This window comes from Balaenoptera musculus, chromosome 15, assembly GCF_009873245.2.
Source record: "Balaenoptera musculus isolate JJ_BM4_2016_0621 chromosome 15, mBalMus1.pri.v3, whole genome shotgun sequence".
NCBI classification, from domain to species: Eukaryota; Metazoa; Chordata; class Mammalia; order Artiodactyla; family Balaenopteridae; genus Balaenoptera; species Balaenoptera musculus.
Window position 1 is genome coordinate 10,187,357 of NC_045799.1, and position 24,347 is coordinate 10,211,703.

Genomic DNA, 24,347 nt, shown 5'->3' on the forward strand with positions numbered 1-24,347 from the left:
GGATCCTCCCACCTCCGCGCACCAGCGCGTGCGAGCCCGTCGTTGGGGACTTTGTGTTGACACTAAGGAAGAGGTTGTCTGTATCTAATGCTGGAGGGTGGTTTGACTTCATCTTAGGCGGCTGGCCTATTTCCTCCCTCGGGTCTGCCGCTGTGTTTGCACATCACCCCGCATGGCTCAGTGTGAGCTTTATTAAGGGATCCCCCACCCCGCGGTCATCATGGCTGTGGGCGGTTGGGGGGAGCCGACCTGTGGATTCAGGAAGATGCAGGCTGTTCCTGCCTCAGCGACCTGTCGGTCGGTGCCTTCAAGTGCGCTCTGCGCTGGGGACCGGGGATTTCCCCAGGCTGGGCCGTCATTTCACGTGTTTAACAGGAGCCTTGCTCAGAAGGAGAAGGTCGCACACCCAACCTCACTGTATTTTTCTGGTTAGCAGGTTGGCTTGGAAAAAAAAAAAAAACCCAACCAGGCTTCCTGATTTTGACAGCCTAGCCCAGCCAATGCTTATTGAAGCCTCTGGGGCAGGCCTGGTGGTAACTTCCAGATGCACTTGGGCTTGGCTGCATTAGGGAAAGCAGGAAGAGGTTGTTCTGGCTGCTGTGTGTAGGAGGCCTTTTCCGGACTCTCCAGGGCTTGCTGTTTCCCAGAGATGCTGGGTTAGGCAGAGAAGTTTTCACTTTCCTTCCACAGCGCCTTCAGGTGAAACTCCTTAGGTGAGGGGCTTGCTTTGACTTCGGAGATGCCCTTCACTCGGGTACCAAGTGAAGATGGTAATTCGTAATTATTCTCTATTTCGGCTGGAGGTGGAAATAATTATCCAGCCAAAGAGACCAGTCTTCTTGAGTTGCAATCCGGAGGCCATCCTTTGCTTTGAAAAGATACAGTTAAGAATCTGCAAATGATCCCTCTAGCATCAGTGGTCTTGCTGTTTGTTCAGATTAAACTCATATTTTGCAGGGAACTAATACATACACCCCTCCCAGATTCACAATCAACGAATTTTTTTTTTCCTGCAGTGGGGGGAGATTTCCGGGGAAATAGTTTCCAAGCCAAATCCGATGGGAGGTGCTTTTTATAGTTTTTCTTGGCAAGGGGTGCTTCGTGGCTGCCAGATGGGTGTCTAAGTGACCACAGTGAAGGCCCCACAATCTACTTCTTAAAAATAAACTTTATTTTTTGGAACAGTTTTAGATTTACAGAAAAGTTGTAAAGATAGTACAGCGAGTTCTCATATACCCAGCACCGCACCAAGCTCCCTATATGATGAACATCTTACATTAGTGGATACATTTGTTATAATTAATGAGCCAATATTACGATACAGTATTATGAACCTAAGTCCATACTTTATTCACATTCAGACTGTCGTTTGTTTTTGTTTTTTTTTTATGAGCTTGACAGTTTTGAGGAGTACTGATCAAGTACATTGTAGAATGTCCCTTCAATGGGCTCTTATGTTTTTCTTATGGTTAGACAGGGCTATGGGTTTTGGGGGAGGGAGACCACAGAGGTAATGTGACCATTTCCATCACATCATATCAAGGGTACCTACTATCAACATGATTTATCACTATTGATGATGGCCTTGATCACCTGGCTGAGGTAGCCTTTGGCAGGTTCCTCCACTGTAAGGTTACTCCTTTCCGAACTGTGCTCTTTGGAAAGAGGTCACTATGTGCAGCCCCATTTAAGGAGTGAGGCATTATGCTCTGAAATCTGTAAAATAATGACCCCTTGCTGGGAAGTCGGCAGCACAGAAACATCATGGCTCAGGAAGAGAAGGGATGTCTTGAGCCTTGAGAGGCTAAAGCGAGCTGTACCAGATGTGGGTCTGGCTCACCCAGATGTTAATAGCAGTCCCCTCTCTCTTCTTCCACATGATGGACCTCCCCAAGGGCCAACACTAGCCCTTATCTTGCTATTGGGCTTTGTCCCAGGTGACAATATGTTGGTGATGCACATGAGGTGTTCTCCTTAACTCTGGGCATGGGCTTGGCAAAAAACCAAGGAGGGAAGAGGACTGCCTATGGGACAGATGTTGTCAGAAATTGGTGTCGGCACTTAGGGAATTTGGGGGAAGTCGGGTGCTCATTTTATGGAGCTTGAACATGTGGCAGATGTTTATTAGCTCATGTAGTACCCCTCCAACCCTAGCAGGTAGGCACTGTTGTCACCCTCGTTTTACAGAGGAGGATGCAAAGGCACAGAGAGGTGAAGGAATTTTCCCAAGAAAGCAGGGCTGGTAAATGGCAGAGCTGAAACATGAACCTGGCAGTCCTGCTCCAGAGCCTGTTTTCCGTTCCTCATTCCCTCTCTTGATGAGAGACACATGTTAAGCAGTTTGTTAGGGGCCTGGTACCATGCAAGACTGGAATTTAAAACATTTACCAGCAGCGTGATCTTGGAAAAGTCATTTAACCTCTCTGGACCTCTGTCTGCTCAGCTGTCACATGACTGAAATGATAGTACTCACCTCATAGTGTTGTTTGCCTTGAATGGCTTAACCCATTTAAGTCAGTTAACACAGAGTGTGATTTCTTACTAGCTTTTTATTAAAGCCTTGATTTTGTTAATAGAGGTGTTCAGTAATGTGAGTCATTATTCATTTACTCATCCATCTAACTATTGAGCACCTATGGTGTTAGATCCTGGGGATATAATAGGAAATGAGACTCAGTCCCTGCCCTCAATGAGTTCGAGCCTCTAATTGTTTTCTCTCGTCTAATTGCATTGACTAAGTACCTCCAGTAGCATCTACATGGTAGTGGAAAGTAGGCATCTGTGCTTTGTTCCTGACCCCAGCAGGAGTGCCTTCAGTGTTGGCTTTGGAATCGAGCCATATGTATTTAATTACGTTAAGGAAGTATTCATCCATTTCTATTTTCATGAGAGTTTTGATTAAGAATGGGAGTTGAGTTATGCCATAGACGTTTTAGCATCTATGGAAAAATATGATTTTATTCTTCTAAGATCACTTGTATTAATAGATTTCCTAATGTTGAAATATTCCTGGTATCAACCCCACTTGCTCACTGTGTATTATTTTCTTATGGTGATGGGGCCGGCATCTACTGGATAATATTTTGTTCAGGATTTCTTTTAGCAGTATGTATGAGTGATATTTGTCTGTAATGTCCTTTTTGGTATGCTGTTAGGTTTAAATTTCTTTCCTTCTCTATGTTCAGGAACAGCATGTGTATTATTGGGACTATCCAGTTTCTATAGTTGTGATAGAATTCCTCTGTGAAGCCATCTAGATCTGGTGCCTTTTCATGGGGGTGGTTCTGCGTTGGCTTTCTTGATTGTGTCTATGGGAACTGGTCTGTTTACGTTTTCTATTTCTACTGGAGTCAATTTTGGTAAACTTTATCTTTCTAAGAAATTATGTATTTCACCTATCTGGATTTTCAGATTTATTTGCCTAGAGGCATTCAAAGTAAACGCTTATATTTTTCTACTGAGGGAGAGAGCTAAGTACGTAGTAATATTGATAGAAAGAATGGGGACAGGGCTATGGGAGTCCTGACCAGTGCTAAGTGCTACTGAGCCCACCTTGGAGGGGAGAGGTGTGCTGGCTGTTAGCAGACAGATCAGAAGTTTAATTTCTGTGTGTGTGCTTGTGAATTCAATGCATTCTTACTTCTCCCAACTTGTAATACACTGGGAGAGACGGGTTGGTCCTGGGAATACCCGGTCACCTCCAGAGGTGCCAGATCTCCTCCGGGCTGTGTTGGGACCGACATGTCAGGAGTGCTCGCTTCTAGTCTACCTCATTGGGTCTGGTGTGTCCCTCCTCTGATTCCTGGTAAGCCGATGCACGTGGCGTTAACTTTGACCTTTCAGAAAGGAAAATGGACTCCTGGTCATTGCTTGTGAAGTTTATTCTGGTGATCCTTAAACTTTTCGGGTCACAGCCCTTTGAAAGGCTGATAAAAGCCACAGATCCCATACGCTGTAGGAGCACACTGCACATGTGCACACTCTCCTGCACTGTCCCCCCCACCCCAAATCCCCACCCCAACCAGCATCCCCTCTGCCCCCAGCGCACCTTTTATACCATTTCCAAGTAGAGTCACAGGCCCTGCTGGAGCCCTAACGTCCCCTGCACTTCGACTCAGGGCCACCTGCTCTCAACCCATTCACAGGGCACAATTTAAACCTCATTCTTTCAGCAAACACTCACCGAATGCTGGTTTTGTGCCAGGCCCTGTAGGGGTACAGAGACGAATGAGATGTGGTCCTGCCCTTGCCTGGCCCCCAGGCCAATGTGGGACACAGCCTGGTAAACAAATTGGGACAAATGAGGTGCTGGGATATAGTATCATGGGTTTTTTTTGGGTGCTTACTAAAAATAGAGCTCTACCCTAAGCAAGCAGTTCGCTGAACACATGTGACATTCAGAGACGTTGCCGTCTGTGTCGAGTTAAGGACAGGCCTTAATAAGCCTGCTTTGTACAAATAGTGTCTCCAGGTGCAGCTGGAAAGGTGAAATGAGGGCTGAATTGAGCCGCGGCCTTGTCAAGGGAGTCAAAAGAACTAGGGAGAAAGTTGCCTTAATCACGCTTTACTATCGCACACATGCCATCCCAGCTTCCAAATTAAAGGCCTTCTGTTCTTAAGGTGGCCTTAGCTTTTGATCGGGAGTAGAGGTTCTTAAAATCTTAAAGCTGTGTTATTTGAGTTGGTTCCCAAGGCTTTTTAGTCCTGTACGGTGATGGGGATGAATAAATTGGAAAAATGCAGCATTGGTGGCCAGTGGTCCTCAATTCTGGCTACACGCTGGACTGTTCCAGCCGTACCCAGGACTGGTGAAGTCAGACTCCTTGGGGGTCAGTTCACTTTTGCTGAGAGTCATTGAGCGGTACATGGCAGGGCAGGCCTCGAACCCAGGCAGTTAGGATCCCAGGTCTCTGCCCTCAGCACTACAGTTCAGCCAGTATCTCACTGACTCCAGCTTTCCTGGGTCCCCTGTACGCCAGCATGGGGTGCATTCACCTCGTATATTTTGATATTTATATACTTATCAATTGTATGTTCACTGCTGTCCTAATGGGATTATACTCATAAAACATGCAACAAAAATCAAAGTGGGAAAGGACGGAATATAAACGGGAGTTCTGCCGTTCCTGTATTTCTTTCTACATCCCAGTAGATTGTCGTGCATGCCTCCTGGGGTACATGTTCCCCCCAACTCCAGGGGCCATTGGCTCAGCAAGTCAGAGCACCAGATCTGAAATCAGGAAATCCTGGCTTGAAATTCTGACTTAGCTGTCTCCTACCTGCGTGACCTTGGCCAAGCAAAAGTACCTGGCATTAGCAAGCATGCAATAAATCGTTGCCAAATAAATGGATGAAAAATTGCATAATTCCTTATTAGTGGTATGCCTCAGGGCAGGTGATTTTGATCCTCTGCGCTTGTGTTTTCTCATCTGTGAAATGGGGGTGGTGATGGCAGGTTCCCACGAGGCAGTGTGATTAAGCGCGGGCAGCAGGGCTGTGTGAGTGTCAGGTGGCAGTGGTGGTGGGCTCTGAGATGTCTTCTGGCTCGCCTGACTTCTTGACAGCATTGGTTCCTTGGAGGAGAGAGTCTTTGCCTTGGCCTTTGATGAATCCTGAGTCTTAAGAGAAGATGCTCTTTGGAGAGGAGCCACTGGCCGTTGGGCTTCAGTCGGCATCACAGCAAGTTATCTAACTTACGTACGATCAGTTCTGACTCATCGGGCCCCTGCCTCAGCCCCAGAACTTGGCCAGCTGCAAAAGCTTTCTCAGTTGACCTGACTCGCAGGCTGCAAGGTTCCCTGCGGCTGCCTCTGTGAGAGGCAGGGCCTCCCCAGGTGTCCTGCCCTGGCCCCCCAGGACCCCCTGAGCCAGGGCCAGGAAGAGGCAGCCTTGGAAAGTGCAGCGTGATGGATGCCTTGTGGCTTCCCCCCACGAAGGGACTTCCTCTTTCCTCTCTGCCCAGCACAGGAAATAGCCACGGGGCTCCGCAGAGCTCCAGCCAAACTCGGCTTCCCTGCGCTGGTGCGAGGTTCGGTTTTTGCCGATTGTTCCCAAACTGAGCTCAGGGAAGAAGGCAAGACTCGGCCCTGAGGCTCTTCCTGGGATGCGTCAGGGGCTGTCAGCTTACCTACCTGGAGCAGAGCCCCACATGGGTTCCCCCAAAGCAAGAGGAACTGCCTTTGACTTTTTCCTGAACTTTTATTACGAACTTTTCCAAAAATATGGAAAAGTAGAGACAGTGGTATAGTTAACTCCCGTGTTCCCATGCACCCAGCTTCAACAATCATCAACATAAGGCCGATCTTATTTCATCTCTGCCTCAGTGTGTTCTCTGCATCTCCACTCCTGCTTACTTTATGTCACATTCCAGGTGGCATAATATTTTATTAATAAATAGTATGTAGCTCAAAAATAAGGGCTCTTGAAAAAAAAATCAAATACCATTATCAAACCTGAAAAGGAATAATACTTAATTTCAAATGTCCAGTGTTTAAATCTCCTGCTTGTCTCACAAGGGTCTGTTTATGGTTAATTTGTTTGAACCAAGATCCAAACAAGATCCTCACATTGTAATTGGTTGACATGGCCATTTATGTCTCTTTTATTTTATAAAAATCCCCATCAGTCTGTTTTCTTGCCGTTTATTTGTTGAAGAAGCAGGGTCATTTTTCCTGTGCTGGTCTCCACGTGATGGATTTTGCCAGTGGCATCCCTGTGGTGTTTTTTAAACGTGTTCCTTTGTCCCTTGCATCTCCTACGGACTGGCATTTAGATCTAAAGTCCTGTGCCTTGGACTTTTAGTGCTTTTTTTCCTCTGCAAGAGAAATATATCAAAGGTAGACGGGAAGCTACAGGAAGAGCAGAGAGATTGCTTTTCCCGAGTTGGCATTTGGGGACCCTCCATGCCTCCTAATCTGAGGTTTTGGGAAAGAGCATTTTCTCACCTGGACCTGTTTTAGTTAATACGACATATTTCTAAAAGCCAGTCCTTCTGTGTGAATTTTAATTGAGCCACGCCTGAGTGAGCTGTCTGAAGTAAGAAAGTTGCCTGCAAAGCTCAGGATTTATAAAGTTCTTTATCAAAACAAACCTGCTTGGGTGTGCTGAAAAAGGGTGACCGTTAGACGAGGAGGTGGGGAACGCTTTAAGTCTGCAGTGCCTGCGAAAGTCATTGTAAAGACTTCAGAAAGGGGCTGTTTACCTGTGTGATCCTAAGAAGGTGGGATGAGGGTCTGAAATCCGCAACGGGTTACATCACCTCCGTTGCCAAGGAGAAAGGAGGAATGTCATTAATGACCGGGCTTGGCAGGGGCCACGATGGATGAAGTGTGCCCGCCCTCGGGGAACACGGCACCAAAGTGAAAGCTCCTGGGGACGAGTGTAAATAAAGCACCCATCTGTCAATCAGGTATTAATTTTAAGTCTCTGCCCCTGGCCAAGGGTTATGGGGCCCCACTGTCTTCAAGGGGAAGTTTCCACTTGGATTTCAAGTTGCCTGAAAGAAAGGTGGAAATCAGCTTCGCAGGCCGTGACAGGGGTTGTAGGACTCCGTAAAGGCTACAGCTCTTTGAGGGGCTGGCGTAAAGGTGAGGGGGCCTTTGCTGAGTGAGTTAGAGGAAGGAAAGCAAGGAAGGTGGCCGTGCCCCCTCCCATGTCCCCTTGCGCAGGGCTTTGACGGAGAGGCGGGTAGCCACGCAAGCCCTGTTTCTGAGGGAGGATTATCTGAGATCTACTTCTGGCTAATTCTTCTGACCAGATCTTTCCTTTTCCTTTTGGCGAGGAAGTCACTCTCTGTTGAGCACTGCGTGACAAATGCGGAGAGACTGCCTTTTCTTAGAGACGGATCTCCCTGAAGCACAAGTTCAATCTCAAATGGCTGTCTTCTTGAAAAACGGAGGCAGTATGGCAAGGTGACCAGACAAGTAAAGTCTGATGTCATCATTTGATGGACTATTACACAGAGATGCAAAAGAAACTGCAGCTGCATACGACATGGTTAAATCTCAGACATAAGGTTGAGGAAAACGGTGACATGTACATCTCGTACGGTTTTATTTATACGATGGTCAAAGCAGGCAAACCCAGGCTATAGTGAGAGAAGGCAGGCGAGCGGGTCCCCCTGAATGAGGGTTATTGGCTGGGGGGGGGGGCCACCAGAGAACCCTCTGGCAGGATGGAAACATTCTATATCTTGATTGGTGGGTACACGGTGCATACATTTGTAAAAAGGCACGAGGTGTGCTTCTAATATCTGTGCATTTGACTGCATTTAAATGATGTCTCAGTTTGAACCCCAGCTCTGCCCCTGATTGTTTTTGTGACTTTGGGTGAATCCTCGTGCCCCTGAGTCTCAGGGCCCCCCTCTGTAACACAGAGGAGTTGATGGTTCCTGCTTCCCAGGGTGCTTGTAAACCCCAGCGAGAGAGGTAATACACGGGAAAGCTCGAGGTGCAGTGAACGAATAAAAATAAGAAGGTCTTTGAACTTCTTAAAAGCACGAGGGCCCCATGGAATGACTTGCAACCGGTTCTTTCTATCCCAATTTGAGGACAGAGGTGAGGTCTCATGTCTGCCAGATGCCTGGGCCCTGCTGCCCCCATCCAAAAGCTGACCTTGAGGCACATGGGTTGCAGATTCCATACATGTCTCTGCTTCTCTCCAAAAGGAATACGTGTCAGCCTGCGGGTGCGTGTGTTTTTGCAGACAGCCACGCCAGTAGCCAGTCTGTAAGGCTCGGTGCTTGCAAATTGTCCCGGGTCCTGGATCCTGTGTCCCAGGCGCCTGGCCTCATGGCAGGCTGCCTGGGAGGCAGGACCGAGCCCTCCTTTCTGCCCTGTCTGGTGAAGGCAGACAGCTGCCTTAGCTGGGGCAAGGTCAGCAAAGAGCATAGCGTTCAAGGTGGCTTTTTCTAGTGGTTCCACATTGACGAGACAGGATGGTAAACTGCCTCTCTTCCCTTTCTGGCATTTCTGGACCTGACTTATCTGGATGGAATTTCTCACCTCTCATGCCCTGCTTCTGTGTATGTCATCTCTGAGTGATGGGTGTGACAACCTGATTCTCCGTCATTATTAATACACACGATCCATTGATTGGGAATCCAGTTACTGTTCGGCGTTTGTGCATGGTGGGGGCAGTAGGGGCATGGGGGGCCCTTTGGAAAGTTTGCTAAGTGCTGAATTTATTACTTGAAGCACAACCTGTAACTTTTCAAAGAAGGTCTTTCCTATAGGTGGTGCAAGCTGCCAGATGAAAAATCCATCCACCTTTTGCTCCTCTTGGCATTTCCTGCAGCCCCCGACACAGAGGAGGTTATGACAGGAGTGGGACGGAGGGAGGCGGGATTCCTTCCCTCCACCTTCCCCCCTGTCCTCTGGCTGCACATGTACAGTGCCAGGTTGTGGCATCCTAATGCTGCCGTGGCAACAGACTGTGACGTCTCAAACCCAGCGCCCGGAACTCACACCACCTTGGGGTGTGAGCTCATTGAGCGGTGGGTCTATCACCTCAGACAGGGATGGACTGCAGCTCTGGGGCCCTGCTGCCAGCCTGAGGGGCATCTGGCCTCCAGACCGTGCCCTGGCTTCTCTCCTCCGAGTCGTTCAAGCCTGAGAGCACCGGTTTGTGCAGTCCCTTTCCCCTTCCCCCTTCCCCAAAGGACAGATGCCTCATGTAGGTTCCTTAGCTGGGTTTCTATTTTGGTCATTCTATTCTGCTTCCTGAAAATTCCACCCGCCTGTAGTTCTAGGCGGAGAAGATGTTCTCTTGCTGTTCCTTTTTTCAAAAGCGATCTGTTGGCTGGTGAGTTGGCGCTGGCGGCTGTCTCAGACTTGGCCGTGTGTCCTTAAGGGTGAGCAACAGGCCCGCCAGAGGCTCCAAGAGGGCAGGCACTGGCAGAGAGCTCCTTGTGGCCTGAGTGGGATTTTTAAATAATCGTTGACTCAATCCTGGGGCAAATGGAGGGATTGTGAGTATTCCAGAAGAAAGGAATCCGTGTCTTTAGTTGTCTAGGGCAGCCTACCTCATGATGGGGCTCCAGAGCAGTTCCTATTCTGGGGACACCTCATTTCTATGTGTTGGAGTTAAGGTATCACCATCCAGGACATATCCCCTTTCATGTGTTATGGGGGTGGAGGAGCTGGGTGGGCTGCCTGAGACTGAATCTGGCTCTGCCACTTAGAAGCTGTGTGACCTTGGGCAAATTAATCACCCTCTCTGAGCCTCACGTTCCCCATTTATGAAATGAGGAAACTATCACCTGCTTCGTAGGTCTTTCGTAAGACAAACATTAGTATATGCTAAATGCATACATAGTGGTTCTTGGTATAAAGTATATGGTAGAGATGTGTTAGCGAGAATCACTTTTGTTACTGCAACTAGCTCACTGTGTCACTAACATTTTAGTAAGATTTAGTTGATCAGCTCCCAGGTACCCCAGAAGAGGGAGTACAAAGCATGGAGCGGAGGGGGTGTTCAGGCATTCTTTACTTACTCCACATATTTTCTGAAGGCTAGCAGAAAAAGAGAATTCCCAAAGTGCTGACCAATCCATTTTATTTTTATAAAAATTTCTTCTCTTTTTCTTTTTTAATGCTTTTGAAGGCACTTGGGGGCCAGTGTGTGTCACACTTGCAAGTTGTAAAATAAGCAATGAAAGCAGAGCAAGGGGAGAATTTTCACTTAGAAGATCGTTCTTTCCATAATGATAGTACGAGTATACTGGAAGGCCCCATTTACCGAGTGTTTATTTTGTGTGTTTTGGGCTTCATGTGGATAAGGTGAAACATCAGGTGGGTATTGTCACCAACCTCAGCAACTGTTATACACGAGGACTCAGAGGTCCCCCAGGTCACACAGCCGGGCGGGGGAGGGGGAGGGGTGAGCCGTGGAGCTGGGGGCCCCTAGCACTGTGTATGGACCGAGACCCGGCCCTCAGTGCAGACGCCTTGCTAGGGCGGGGCTGGAGTGGCCTCCGCAGCAGTCTTGTCTTGCGGTTTTTGGAGAGTGGCCAGAGATCTCCCCAAATATTCATGGGGCCTAGATGTTGGGGTCAGCACCTGGGAACTTGACGGAAGGAAGGGCGATGATATTTCGACTTTCAGATGTCTGCTGCACAAACGATTTACCTGCTAGGGCTGACGGGGAGCAGATGTCTCATTTCTGAATCAGTTCAGGTTTGACTCGTGGATGGATGCTCCCAACATTCTTTGGGGCCTGGGCTGCGTGCAGGGCCCGGAACCGTGGGGCCTAGAGCAGTGGTTCCCAGCTGCGGGTGATTCTGCCTCGCAGGAGAAATTCGGCAATGCCTGGAGGTGCTTCTGGTTGTTACAACTGAGAGAGGGGAGGGGGTGCTCCTGGCATCTAGTGGGTAGAGGCCAGGGGTGCTGCTGAATGACCTGCAGCCTCACAGCAAAGAAGTCTGTAGCCCCCAGTGTCAGTAGTTCTGAGGCTGAGAACCCCTGGTCTCAGGTCTGCTGGGTTCAAGCTGTGAGACCTCGGGCAAGTTAATTCACCTCTTTGTGCCTCAGTTAACCCATCTATAAAAGGGGAGTAAACAGTGCCCGTCTCATAGGTTGTGAGAATTAAATAATTTACTCCAGGTAATGTGTTTACAGCAGAGCCTGGCATATAAATTCTCAGCACATGTTAGCTGCTGTTGCTGCCGCTGTTGTTATTATGATCGGCCTTTATCTGCCTTCAAAAAGCTCACTGTCTAGTAGGGAGACAGACGAGTGAATCTATACTTGATAGGCTTCACTACACGACTCTTTAGGTTCTGGCAACACTACAGAGCCTGTAGTGTCTGATCCAGCCTAGGGAGGGCTTTTAGGAAGAGGTGGCCCAAGTGAAATCTTGATGGACAAATAGTGGCTTGCTAGGAAAAGTGAGGACAGGAGGTATGGAAGGGTGTTCTGGGCATGGGGAACAGCATGTGCAAAAGCATGGAGGCACAGAGGACTGAGAGCAGCAACCTCTGAATCCCTCATCTCTGCCTCCACCTTCTGCCTCTTTTGGAATCCTAATGCCTCGAGTGTGGGCTGGGTACCTCACATGGCAAGTGGGATGGTCTCACGGGCCGCCCCAATGAGTACATTGCATACGCGGGTCATCCCCTTGGCAGGGCGCCTTCTCTTGAGTCAGGAGTGAGGCCTCCATCAGTTGCTACTGTGTCTTTAACGCCTTTCTTTCTGACACTTGCCGTTTCCTCCCCCCCCACCCCACTTCCAGATTTAAAAAAGGCAGACTTTCTGGGGTCGTGGAAATGTCCTGCGTCATGATTGTGGTAGTGACAAGGGTGTAGAACATCTGGCAAAACTCACTGAACTCTGCACTCAAAATCTGTATGTATAAATGATACCTTATTTAAATAAAGAGCATCAAGGAGGAAAAAAAGTGGGCCTCAGGCTCAGAGCCTTTGGCTAGCAACAGTGTCTTGCTTGAATTTAGTAACTTTTATTTTGATTGTAGTTTTACCCTACCTTCTATTTATGGAGGTGACACTGATTTTCCATTTGTGGCATGGGTGTAAAGTTTCCGTAAAAAAAAAAGAAAGTAATATGCGAACGAATTTAAATAGAAATATTAAGTGAATAATATTCACTGGTGGTACATGAATATAGCAAAGATCATGCAAGTGGTAAGAAAAGCAAGCTTTTTGGAAACCCTTCTGACAGAATCTGGTACTTCTGAGATGAAATGAACTTGGCCCAGTGCTGTGTGGGCACAGTGAGGGAGCTATCTGCAAGGGTGGCAGTTGTTTACGGAGAAATAGTGAAGAATCCTAGCTACTTAAAGAAATATTTTAATCATGAGCCTTTTGTCTGTGAGAATTACTGTCAAATACCCAGGGAAATGAGAATTAAATGATTATAAATTACCTCCATTACTTGCTTGTGGGTAAGCTTTCAAACTCTTGGGGAGAGAAAAGAAAAAGAAACTCTGCTGCTTGGATTAATTAAAACCAATGTAAATGCTTTAAATGCTTTTGCTCAGCAAACTGGCCTTTCTCTTTTTCATTGCTGCCCCGGAGTGTTAGTGATGTGTGTTTTTATGGCAAAAAGTTTCTGTGACTTTCACATCAGCCCCGAGGGGGTGTTTCTGATAAGATGTAATGCAGTTTTTCTGATAAGGCTGGAATTTTTGCTAAGAGGCTTTCTGTGTTTTGTTTTGCTGGTTCGCAGGGCAATGGATTATCTGAATGTTGTCGGACATGGATTTGACCTGGATCTCTTCATAGATTAAAAATCTATGCTCTGTTACCTGCCAGGAAGGCAGTGTGTGTGTGTGTGTGTGTGTGTGTGTGTGTGTGTGTGTGTGTGCAGGCACAAGTACAAGTTTATCTTGAACTGCAGCTTTACAAGAACCCTAGACCCTACAGACTCTAGTTAGAAAAATGAAAGGACGTCAGAGCCAGAAGCGGCCAAGGAGACTGATCTGGTTTAACGCCGTCCGGTTACAAATGAGGAGGTTGAGACCTAGAGTGGGTGGGGGACTTTTCCAAGGTCACACAACTAGTTAGTGGCAGAGTAGGACTAGAACGCAATTTCCTGCTTCCTAAACCAAGTGTCATTGCTATATATCATGTTATGTCACCGCCCCCCGCCCCCTTAAAATAAATAAAATAAAAACATGTGCCTTTTGGAAATTATCTTTCTATTCCTCAGTGTAGTACAGAAATCAGAGTCTCCTTTCTGCCTCTGCCCCTAATTACTTAGTTCTTCTCCCTGGAGGAAATCACTGTTACCTGTAACTTCCAGGGAAAGCCTGTGTACCCATAAGCATTGTGTGTGTGTATTGTGTGTGTGTGTACACACTCACCCTCTGTTTCTATCCTATGCATACTGTGTGCATCTTTAACAATATCTTGTGGTCATTCTATATCAATGTAAAAAGAACGTTTTCAACCCTTTTTGTAACTGTATTGTATCTCACTATGTGAATGACAGAATTTAACCCATCCCCAGCTGATGCACAGTAGGTTGCTTCCAGTCTTTGGGGATTATAAACAGGGCTGGACTGACTAAACTTATGCATACCTGGTTTTGCGCATGTGCTGGATAAATTTCTAAAAGTGACATTGCTTGGTTCCAAGTATACGTGCGTTTGGAATTTAGATAGATATTACCAAATCACCCTCTCTTAAGATGACGTCTTTCTACCTTTTGGTTTGGATGTTAGCATCTTTGAGGAGTAGTTTAAATATTTCATGCTTTATTCAGCAGACCGACAGATAGTTTTGGAGGGTCTGCTTTGTGGCAGGTCCTGTCCAGTCGTTAGGAATACAGTGGGGGTGGTGGTGGTGAGAGAGTCCTCATGGAATTGACTGATTGGTGGAGGTGGGGCTGGGAGTTGGGGGAGAGGCAGATGATAAACAAGTAGCCACAGAATTACTGAATTAGAATTGTGAGAAGTGCAGTGGAGCAGAGCAGGGAAGTGTGAGTGGGGTCTGATCTCGTCAAGAAGGTCAGAAGGACTTCTGAGAGCACATGACACTTTAGCCAAGCTTCAGCGAAGGAGCGGTTTTAGTTATGAAGAGGGCTGGGTGGGGGAGGAGTTGTTGAGCAGAGGGAACAGCAAGTGCAAAGGTCCTGAGGCAGAAAGGAGCTTGGCATTTTCTGAGAATGACAGCCAGTTTGGCTGGAGTCCGGAGAGAGAGGAGAGGGGGAGAGGGTAGAGAGAGGCAAGGCTAGAGGGGCAGGCAGAGGCTCAACCGGGCTGACCTAGTTGAGGTTGTTTATCTTGATCCTAGGAGCTGTGGAAAGCCGTTTCTGGGCTCTCACCTGGGGTGGGGCACCACCTGAACCCTATGAGATCAGCTCAGCTAAACCAGATAGCACTTACCCCAGGATGGCCCAGAAAGGGCACCGAGGAAGTGGAGGATCACCTGTGTGCACCAACCAGCTCTGCTGTTATAGTGCAAAAGCCGGCCACAGGCTATGTGTAAACAAATAGGAGCGGCTTTGTTCCAATAAAACTTTACTTACACATGCAATCTGTGGGCCAACTTTGGTCCAGGGGCTGTAGTTTGCCTGCCCCTGATCTAGCAGCATGCGATTCTCTAAACAGATAATATCTGATGTGATGTGAGCTGCTAACAGGTGTCAGTGGAGAAAAGACGGCAGGGAAATGGGGTGGAGAATGACACAGGGGTGGGGATGGAGATGATCCTTTTGATGGGCCTGTCTAAGGAGCTGCTGACTGAGCAGGCATGTGAAGGAATTAAGGGAAGCAGCCAGGTGAAGATCTTGGGGGGAGAGTTTCTAGGGAGAGGGAGCTCCACAGCAGGAGCTGCTTGAAGAATGGTGAGGATGTCAGCAGGGCTGGTGCTGAGTCAGCTTGGGGAAAAGTGGGGAGAGTGGGAGTAGTGAGACAGGCCAGGGCCAGGGGACGAGTGTGTTAAGGACTGTCCTGGGGACATCTAGGGAAGCCTTTAAAGTGGGTTTCACTTTACAATGGACATTTCAATAGATGGCTGCGTGGAGAACAGACCATAGAGGGTGAGTGTAGAAATGGGGAGACCAGGAAGGAGGTGACGGCAACAGTCCAAGTGGAAGAGGGTGGCGGGAGGTGGTGACACATGAATTTGGTTCACGTTTTAATAGAGCGGTCAGGCTTTGCTGATGGATTGGATGTAAGGGCATGAGAGAAGAGTTGAGGCTGACCCAAGTAACGACAGAGAGGGTGGAGGGGCCTCTGTTGAGCTGGGGAGCTTGCAGGAGGAGCGGGGTGTGGGATGGTGGGAACAAATAGCTAGTTCCCTCACTAATCTCACTCTCCAGCCACGGGTTCTTTCGAGGAGGCAGCAGAAGCCTGAGCTAGGTGGCCACGATTAAAGAAAAAAATTAGATCATTCTGTATCCACTGATTTTACTAGTTTGGGAGGCTCTATAGCTATGGCTCTGTCTTTTGGGGGCCAAGTAGCTTTTCTGGGGGATTTCTAATCCTGTTCATTCTGTATTTGGGTGAATCTCTTCCCCTCCCTGGACCTCAGTTTCCTCATCTGTAAAATGGCACAAGATGAGATATGGCTCAGGAGTCCTGGTTGTAAATTAAGTCACTTTTTTACATGTGGGCATAAACATTTGGGATTTGAACCCAGAGCGTCATGGTCTCCGGAGCTTCTGCGGCCTCCCCCTGCATCTTGTAGCTGTATCATACAGGTAGAAAGAGCAGATGGGCCTAGGTCAGTGTTTTTCAAACTGTGGGTCATGACCCACTGGTGGGACAGGAAATCTGTTTAATGAGTTATGACCAGAATTTAAACAAAATAACCCCAGACAGGAGGATAGATAAGAGTGCATCATACGTAGCAGGGTAAGTATTGTTTTGGGAAGCTTTTGTTTCAGTTGCCAGTGAATATGATGGTGTGAACTGAATTGTGAAATAAAATCACATTTCTTTTAAGGGTTGCGCTGAAACAAAAGTTTGGAAGCTGTTAGCCCAGCCAGCCATCCAGGTCTCTGGCTGTTGCTGCACGGCTTGGACCAGCTGTGCTTGTGCACCTGCACTAAAATCCTTCCGCTTTGATCTCTCCGTTCAAGGAATCTGGGATGAAGTGGCCTCACTTTCCTTCTGTGAGGGAAGGAGTTTCTAGCTCTGGGGTTTGGTGTGGTGGGGATTAAAAATAAAAAATAACAGGAGACAAAACCCAATCTGTGATTGCTCTGCATCCGGAGTTGTGTTTTAGAGGCTTAAAAAGACCCCTCCCTCCCCCCTTCTCTTTCCAGAAGAACCGAATGCACATAAGGTCGCCAGCCCACCCTCCGGACTCGCATACCCCGATGATGTCCTGGACTATGGCCTCAAGCCATACAGCCCCCTAGCCAGTCTCTCTGGCGAGCCCCCCCGCCGGTTGGGAGAGCCGGATAGGGTAGGGCCCCAGAACTTTCTGTGCCCTGCCAAGCCAGCGGGGGCCTCGGGCCTGAGCCCTCGGATCGAGATCACTCCATCCCACGAACTGATGCAGGCAGGGGGGCCCTTCCGCGTGAGAGACACTGGCCTCCTGGTGGAGCAGCCGCCCCTGCCGGGGGTGGGCGCCAGCCCGAGGTTCACGCTGCCCGTGCCCGGCTTCGAGGGCTACCGCGAGCCGCTTTGCTTGAGCCCCGCTAGCAGCGGCTCCTCTGCCAGCTTCATTTCCGACACCTTCTCCCCCTACACCTCGCCCTGCGTCTCGCCCAATAACGGCGGGCCCGACGACCTGTGTCCCCAGTTTCAAAACATCCCTGCTCATTATTCCCCCAGAACCTCGCCAATAATGTCACCTCGAACCGGCCTCGCTGAGGACAGCTGCCTGGGCCGCCACTCGCCCGTGCCCCGTCCGGCCTCCCGCTCCTCGTCGCCTGGTACCAAGCGGAGGCATTCGTGCGCTGGGGCCTTGGTTGCCCCGCTGCCCGGAGCCTCACCCCAGCGCTCGCGGAGCCCCTCGCCGCAGCCCCGGGACGACGGCGCCCCTGCCGGGTACCCCCCCGCGGCTGGCTCTGCCGTCCTCATGGATGCCCTGAACAGCCTCGCTGCCGACTCGCCCTGTGGGATCCCCACCAAGATGTGGAAGACCAGCCCCGACCCGTCGCCGGTGTCCACCGCCCCGTCCAAGGCTGGCCTGCCCCGCCACATCTACCCGGCCGTGGAGTTCCTGGGGCCCTGCGAGCAGGAGGAGAGGAGGAACTCAGCCCCCGAGTCCATCTTGCTGGTGCCACCAACTTGGCCCAAGCAGCTGGTGCCCGCCATTCCCATCTGCAGGTGAGTCAGGCTTTGAAAACGATTTATTCCATGGTCCAGTTTTAAGAGAAGGTTTTCTGGTTATGAGCGTGGGATTCAGAGTTGGCTAGACTGGTCTTAAATCCTGGCTCTCCATTTACTGGCTGCCAGACCTTGAAAAGGAAGTTAAATTCTCTGGGAAAACAAAACAAAACAAAACTCTGAGCTGCAGTTTTCCCATCTGTAAAACGGGTGTGTTCCTGACTTACTGGGTGGTTGTTAGGAGGATGCAGTCATCGGATGCATGTGATTGCTCATATGACACTGAGCTCATTCATGCATTCGCTTATTTAACAAGTATTTATCAAACACCTACTATGTGCCAGGCACTGTTACAGGTGTTGGGGAGATAGTGTGAACAAAATGGGAAAAAAAATTCTGCCTTCGTGGAGCTGACGTTCTAGTAAGCTCAAAGCAAACCTGAACATGTGGAATTTGCTATCTTATTATAAGACGAATTGATGTTTGTTGGCATCTGCTATGTGCCTCAGTATTGCAATCAGTGATATGGAGGCCTTCAAAAAATGTGGGAGCCATAATCCTCAAGGAGCTTAAAATCTTGGCAAGCTGAAGAGATGCATGAATAGCAGCATGTAGGCTTGGGGTCTCCAGGGATGGATCTGAGTCCTGGCTCTGCCACTCACTGGCTGTGTGATCATGGGCATGTCTGCTGCTGCCATCCTGCTGTGCCCATAACAGACATCACTAATCATGCAGGGCCCTCTTTCTCACTGAGCACCTTTTGGATGCCGTGCCCAGGGCAGACATTGCTAATCAATCAGGACCTTCATTCTCATTGAGCACCTTTCTGGGCCTTGGTTCATTTCCTGTGAGATGAGGATAATAATAGTACCTACCGCATGGTTTTTTTGTTTGTTTTTTTAAGGATTAGGTGAGATAATATATATCAAACTCTTAGCATAGGACCTACATAGGTAAGAGCTCATGAAAGAGACAGCTGTTATTGTTATCGGGGAATCTTATCCTTATAGAGGAAGCACTTTGTTGCTTCCTCACTGATGAGCCGTGTGCTAGGAGATTGAGTCCCCAATAGCTGTTAGAGTGATGATAGTGACAATAATAATCACCAACATTTCAGGATGCTAGCTGTGTGCCAGGCACACTTCTGAGTACTCTCTGAATTATTTCATGTTATTCTCACATAAACCTGGATTGGTTATATATTTATCTTCATTTTGATAATAAGGAAAATGAGGTACACAGATTAGGAGCAGAGATTATTTTATCTGCTTTATTAGGTGAAGAATCTAAGCTTTATGCTATTCCCATTATCCCAATCGTTTTCGAAGTGTTATTTGCTTTTAGCAAATGGAAGCCTCTTCTTTTCAAATAAAATGTTGAATGCCAAAATAGGTAATGTAGAGCTGTTTTGATTGATGGGGGGTTGAGAGTAGCCTAGGGCCGTGCCCACTGGGCCTGGCTTCCCCACGCCCACCTGCCCCCAACCCCGACCGAAATGGACTGAATGGAGCTTCTGGTCTGATGTTTCCTCCAAAGCAGGTTCTGAGAACACTAGTGCCATCATAGGTCAGTCAGTCCCTTAAGGAAAGGAGTTTCTGGGTTTAATAGAGTTTAATAGACACCTTTGTGTAGGGACCGCTCCCTGCTGTGGACAGAATGTGCGGTGATTTCAAAGGCCATCTGACCACAGAGTTCTGAGACTAAAGTTTCCTGGAGCCACCTTAGGAATGCTGATCAAGATCAACGCCTGGTGCAGGTTGAGAAACTGGGGCTCAGAGAGGTGAAGTGATACGCCCATCAGCACCCAGCTAGTTCATGACCAAGTTGGAAATCAGAATTCGAGATTCCTGACTCCTTGTTATTTCTGGTCAACTCCTTGATCAGTCTCCAAAACATGACTTATTTGGGAGTGAGGAGGAACATTAATATAAAATACGATTGTGAGGCATTTATCTGAGACTTTACTGTATATAAAATCCTTCCCTCTCCATTATGTGGCTTGATCTGAGAGGTTCTGATGAGTTAGAATCCTTTAATCCCTAGCAAGTGCCAATCTGTGCCAGCCAGTGAGATATTTGCAAGAATTTTCTATTCGATTGAGAAGATAGGGCATTCAAAGAAGTCTCACGATGATATTTATCTCAGGGAGTGTGGATAACTCAGCAGGGGGCTGGAATTCAAATGCAGGATGTCAGACTGGCTCCAATGGTCTGAGTCTTAAGATTATATTTCGGTTGTCAAACACCTATTCCAGAACCAAACAAAATTAGAAGTTGATACTTAGGGATATTCCATTGAATCTTCTACTCACTAAATGTTTTGATTCATACAGGGGTGGAGTGATTTTTTAATGAACCTTATTTTGCTAACTTTAGAAAATTTTAACTTGCATACATGAGAATAAGAGTATTTAACACATATGGCACCTTGGATGTAGACAGAAGCTTGAAGGCATCTTGGAACTGTAACTAAGGTAGAAATAAAGGCACTTTAGACACCTGAGACTTCAGAGTTAAAGGGGCTTCAGGAGGCAGTGTGGTTATAAAGAAGGGCTGGAGATTCGCTTGCATAGCGAGGATGGAATTGTAAGTTGGATTGTATGTTCACGTTCGGCTCTGGCACTGATGGGGTTTGTGGGGCTTCTGCCCCCTCCACTCTCCCCTTGGAATTGCTGTAAGAGAGAAAGGATAGAATTGGCCTCCCTGCAAATGTTTAATTAAGTCCAGTTGATAATGTTAGCTTCTAGCAGTTTTGGGCTTAGCAGGAAAGACTGTCCTGATTAGATTAATGTTTTCTCCTGCGTGTGAAAAATCAGGACATAGTGACACAAATCCATGCATTTGCAACTTCAAAGCTACTTTGAACATACGGGTGTTCTTTGAAATAAAACTGCTTGTTCATTCATCCATTTATCCTTCCATTCATTCGTCCGCCCACCCACTGAATATTCACTGACGACCTAGCAAATCTCAGGCATTGCTCTAGACTCATTCCATCAGTGAGGTATTTTCTTGGGCCTATTTTAAATAAATTAATAAGATAAGAGACAGTGTAGAGATGTGGAAGGAGCACTGGACCGGGAGTCAAGAGACTTAAGTTGGAGCCTTGGCTGTGTCTTGCTCTGTGATCTTGGGAAAATGTCTTTAGGTTCTCCTGGGCTCTGAGTGAATGGTCTAGATAGATTGTCAAGACTTCATTCACCTCTTCAATGACCTAATTCTAACCTCATATCAAGTACCTGATGTGTGTGCTGGGTAGGGTTGAGACTGTATAATAAAATGAAACTTAACGTAATGCCCTCAAAGATTTTACAAATTCAGATGCCAAAGCATACATATCCGATACCATTAATACTGTAGTCAGATCGTCTGCAGGAAGTAACTATTTATTTGAAATATACACTATATTACATGAAAAAATAATTATAGCTAATATTTATTGAGCAGTTATTGTGCTTAAGCTCTTTATATGATCTCAGTATCCCCATTTCACAGTTGAAGGAGACTAAGGCCTAGGGAGATAGAGGCATTTGCTCTAAGTCACACAGGTAGGTAGAGGTGGAGCTGGGACTTGAACTTGGGTGTGTAACTCCAGTCATGCTCTTGACCTTTACTCCTCATTTAATTGTAGGAAGTCTGAGTGGTTTGGCTCATCCATACCAAAACCAGACACCTCTCTGTGGTTAGATGTTCTACACTTGACCCAAGAAGTAATGATCGTGACTGGGAATGGCCTCTCCCTAAATTTACTTTTATTTGAGACATCAGACATAGAAATAAGAGCTAGAAAAACTCTCAGATGTCATCTAGTCCATTTGTGGTTACAGGATACTGAGGATAAGAAAGATGAAGTTGCATACCTAACGTCACATGGCAAGTTAGTGACACAGTGGGGCCCCTGATTTCTATTTCAGTGTTCCTTCTCCCACACTTACTCCTTCGGAAAAGGAAAACATCCTGGCTAAGGGATGTTCTTTAGAGGTGAGAGGTGATATTCTTCAAAATTTCCAGAGGAAAATAAGCTACAGTGGTTCAGAACATGCTAGAACAATCATATTATGAACTTAGCTTCATAAACTGAGATGTCAGTCATTCTGTCTTCATCAAGATGGAAGGGAAAACAAAGAAAGAGAATGAAAAAGATCTCTACCTTGTGAAGAGCCCTACCTATCATGTCTGAGAAATGTGTGCCTCCCAACAGCCAACATTTTATCATATGCCCATTGGACATGATTTTCAGAAAAGGGACCATTTATGTTTATTGTACAGATTGACGGGATATGATTTATTGTACACATGACTGATTCTGTTTCCTCCTTCAGCATCCCAGTGACTGCATCCCTCCCTCCACTTGAGTGGCCACTCTCCCACCAGTCAGGCTCCTATGAGCTGAGGATCGAGGTGCAGCCCAAGCCACATCACCGAGCTCACTACGAGACAGAAGGCAGCCGAGGGGCTGTCAAAGCTCCGACCGGCGGCCACCCTGTGGTTCAGGTATGGCCTTGAGTTCTCTTCGTTTTGCGTCCTCATTTATCACTGGGTGATTTACTTCTGCTGAGCTACTGCTTGGTGCTTATTAGGTTGAGGTATGTGTCTTAGCCTCTTATTCCTCTGAGGGATGGGAAATTTGAGACTGAGTATCAGAAGCTAATCCAGCTACTCAGAAGCCATAGACAAAAGTTTTACTGAGCTGGATAAGGATAGAAATGATATTCATGCTCAAGCTTCTTCTTCCTTCTCTTTCTGATTGAGAGACCACTAGAGTTTTGCAGAGGTTTCTGTATTGAAGGTTTCTGAAGCCATCATTTTGTGTTTAAATTTCAGATGAGAGTCCATTGAGGAAAATCAATATATTGAAAACTGGGGAAAAGTTAAAACTACGCAGAGTCAAATACCTAAAATAACTATTATTAGCATTTTGATATATTTCCTGTTGCCTTTTTTTCTATTCATAAACATGGCAATGTCTATCACTGTACATTTTTATACTTGATGTTATAGTAGTTTGTACTTTGATTTTTTTTCACTTTACATTATACTCTGAGCATTTCCTCCTGGTTTTTCCTTAAGCATTATCTTTTATGTCTGTGGCTTTTGATTTAACCTCAGATTTTTTTTTCAAAATAAGTGGAGAACTGTTTTTTTTCTCCAGAATATTGAGTTGAAATATTCTTGATTGTATAGTCTGGTTAACCAGGAATTGCTGACTGGTGCCCACCAACCAACTCAATTAACCAGCCCTTTAATACATTTAAATTAATTTAACTCTTTTAAATTTGCCTTAAAGTAAAAGTATTCTATGATAAGAATCTGATGGTGCATCAAAACCCTTTAGAGTAGTTGTTAAAAATGCAGATTCTTGAGCATCCACTGAAACTACATGACACAAGTACAATTCAGACAAAAAACAAACATACAAACCTCTAACCCTAAAATCTTCACAGGTAGCTTTGAGTGTATATACCTGGTTAAGGACTTTAATGATAATATTAAGAACTTATAAATCCTGGCAGTTGCTTTTTCTAAATCTAACATCACAGCCTTTTGGGGATTTTGTTTGCATTCGTTGCTTCTTTTCATTTACCACAAGTCACATTTTACTATTTCTTTGCATGTCTAGTAATTGTTGACTGTATACTGACATTGTGATGATGACGAGTACTGGACATTGTAGAGCCTCTTGATTTTGTTATCTTCCTCTAAAGGTAGTTCAGTTACTGGCTGATCACATTGAACTTTTATAGGCTTGATTTTACCCTTTGTTAAGGTAGACCTGTGGAAAGCCCAGGGTGTTCCCCATGCCCTTCAGGTTCATGGGGTTAGCCATCTAATTCCTTCTTTTGTGGATCTAGTTGAGGCTAGGTTTTAGACCATGTTAGGGCAGGTCTAAAGTAGCCCTTACTCTAAGGCATGACCTTACTCTTAAGGCCTAGTCTTTTTGCCTGCTTCGTGGGGAGGTCACTCCTCTCTGGTGGGCTGGAATTCCAGTACTCCAGCCCTGCTCAACCTCTAGTCTCTCTGTTTCCCTTTTTACCCTATAGCTGCCTCTCTCTGATAAACTCTGCACATTCTTTCCCTGTGCTTACACAGCCCAGCCCTTGGCCAAGGACTTGGGGAGCTCCCCTAGCACCTTCCCCCTCTCTGATGCTTTACCCACAGATCCTAGCTGCTTCTACAGCCTGGGACTCTGAACTGAACTCTGTCTCCCCAGCTGAGCAGGACCACTGTGTTCTGCTTGAACTCCACTCCCTGCATGTGGGAGGGAAACTGTCCCCAGGCAGAGAGCTGCAGTGAACATGGGCTCACCTCCTATGTTTCCTTTCTCTCATGGACCACAGTCTTACGCTGCCTGCTGTCTGTTGCCTGAAAGCAACTGACTTATCAACTTTTGTCCTATTTTATAGTTGTTTATGTTGGTAGGGCTGGTCTGGTACTATTTACTCTGTCATGCTTGAAAACTGATTTTTGGAAAAGAAAGTCTTCATATCATTATCGATCGATCAAGGCTTATCTGCTCTAGGATGGGAACCTCTTGGCCTGGAGGTGGTGTTAGTGTGTGCTGGAGTCAAAGCCTTTGGTTGTAACAGAGAGAGAAACTCATTCAAAGCA

General features: G+C 46.9%; 1 protein-coding gene across 4 annotated transcripts in view; it reads left to right on the top strand.

Annotated features, from left to right (window-relative positions):
- The window catches only part of NFATC2 (nuclear factor of activated T cells 2), a 157,963-nt gene that overhangs the window by 16,012 nt on the left and 117,604 nt on the right, over positions 1 to 24,347 (top strand). For 2 of the 4 annotated variants that reach the window (XM_036827096.1, XM_036827097.1), the window contains exons 2-3: positions 17,242 to 17,739; positions 22,061 to 22,232. In XM_036827096.1, coding sequence (XP_036682991.1) covers positions 17,255 to 17,739; positions 22,061 to 22,232 — 657 coding nt within the window. In that variant the 5' untranslated portion in view covers positions 17,242 to 17,254. Of the gene's footprint in view, positions 1 to 16,727; positions 17,740 to 22,060; positions 22,233 to 24,347 lie in introns of all 4 variants that reach the window. The other 2 variants (XM_036827095.1, XM_036827094.1) reach the window with 1 other exon arrangement.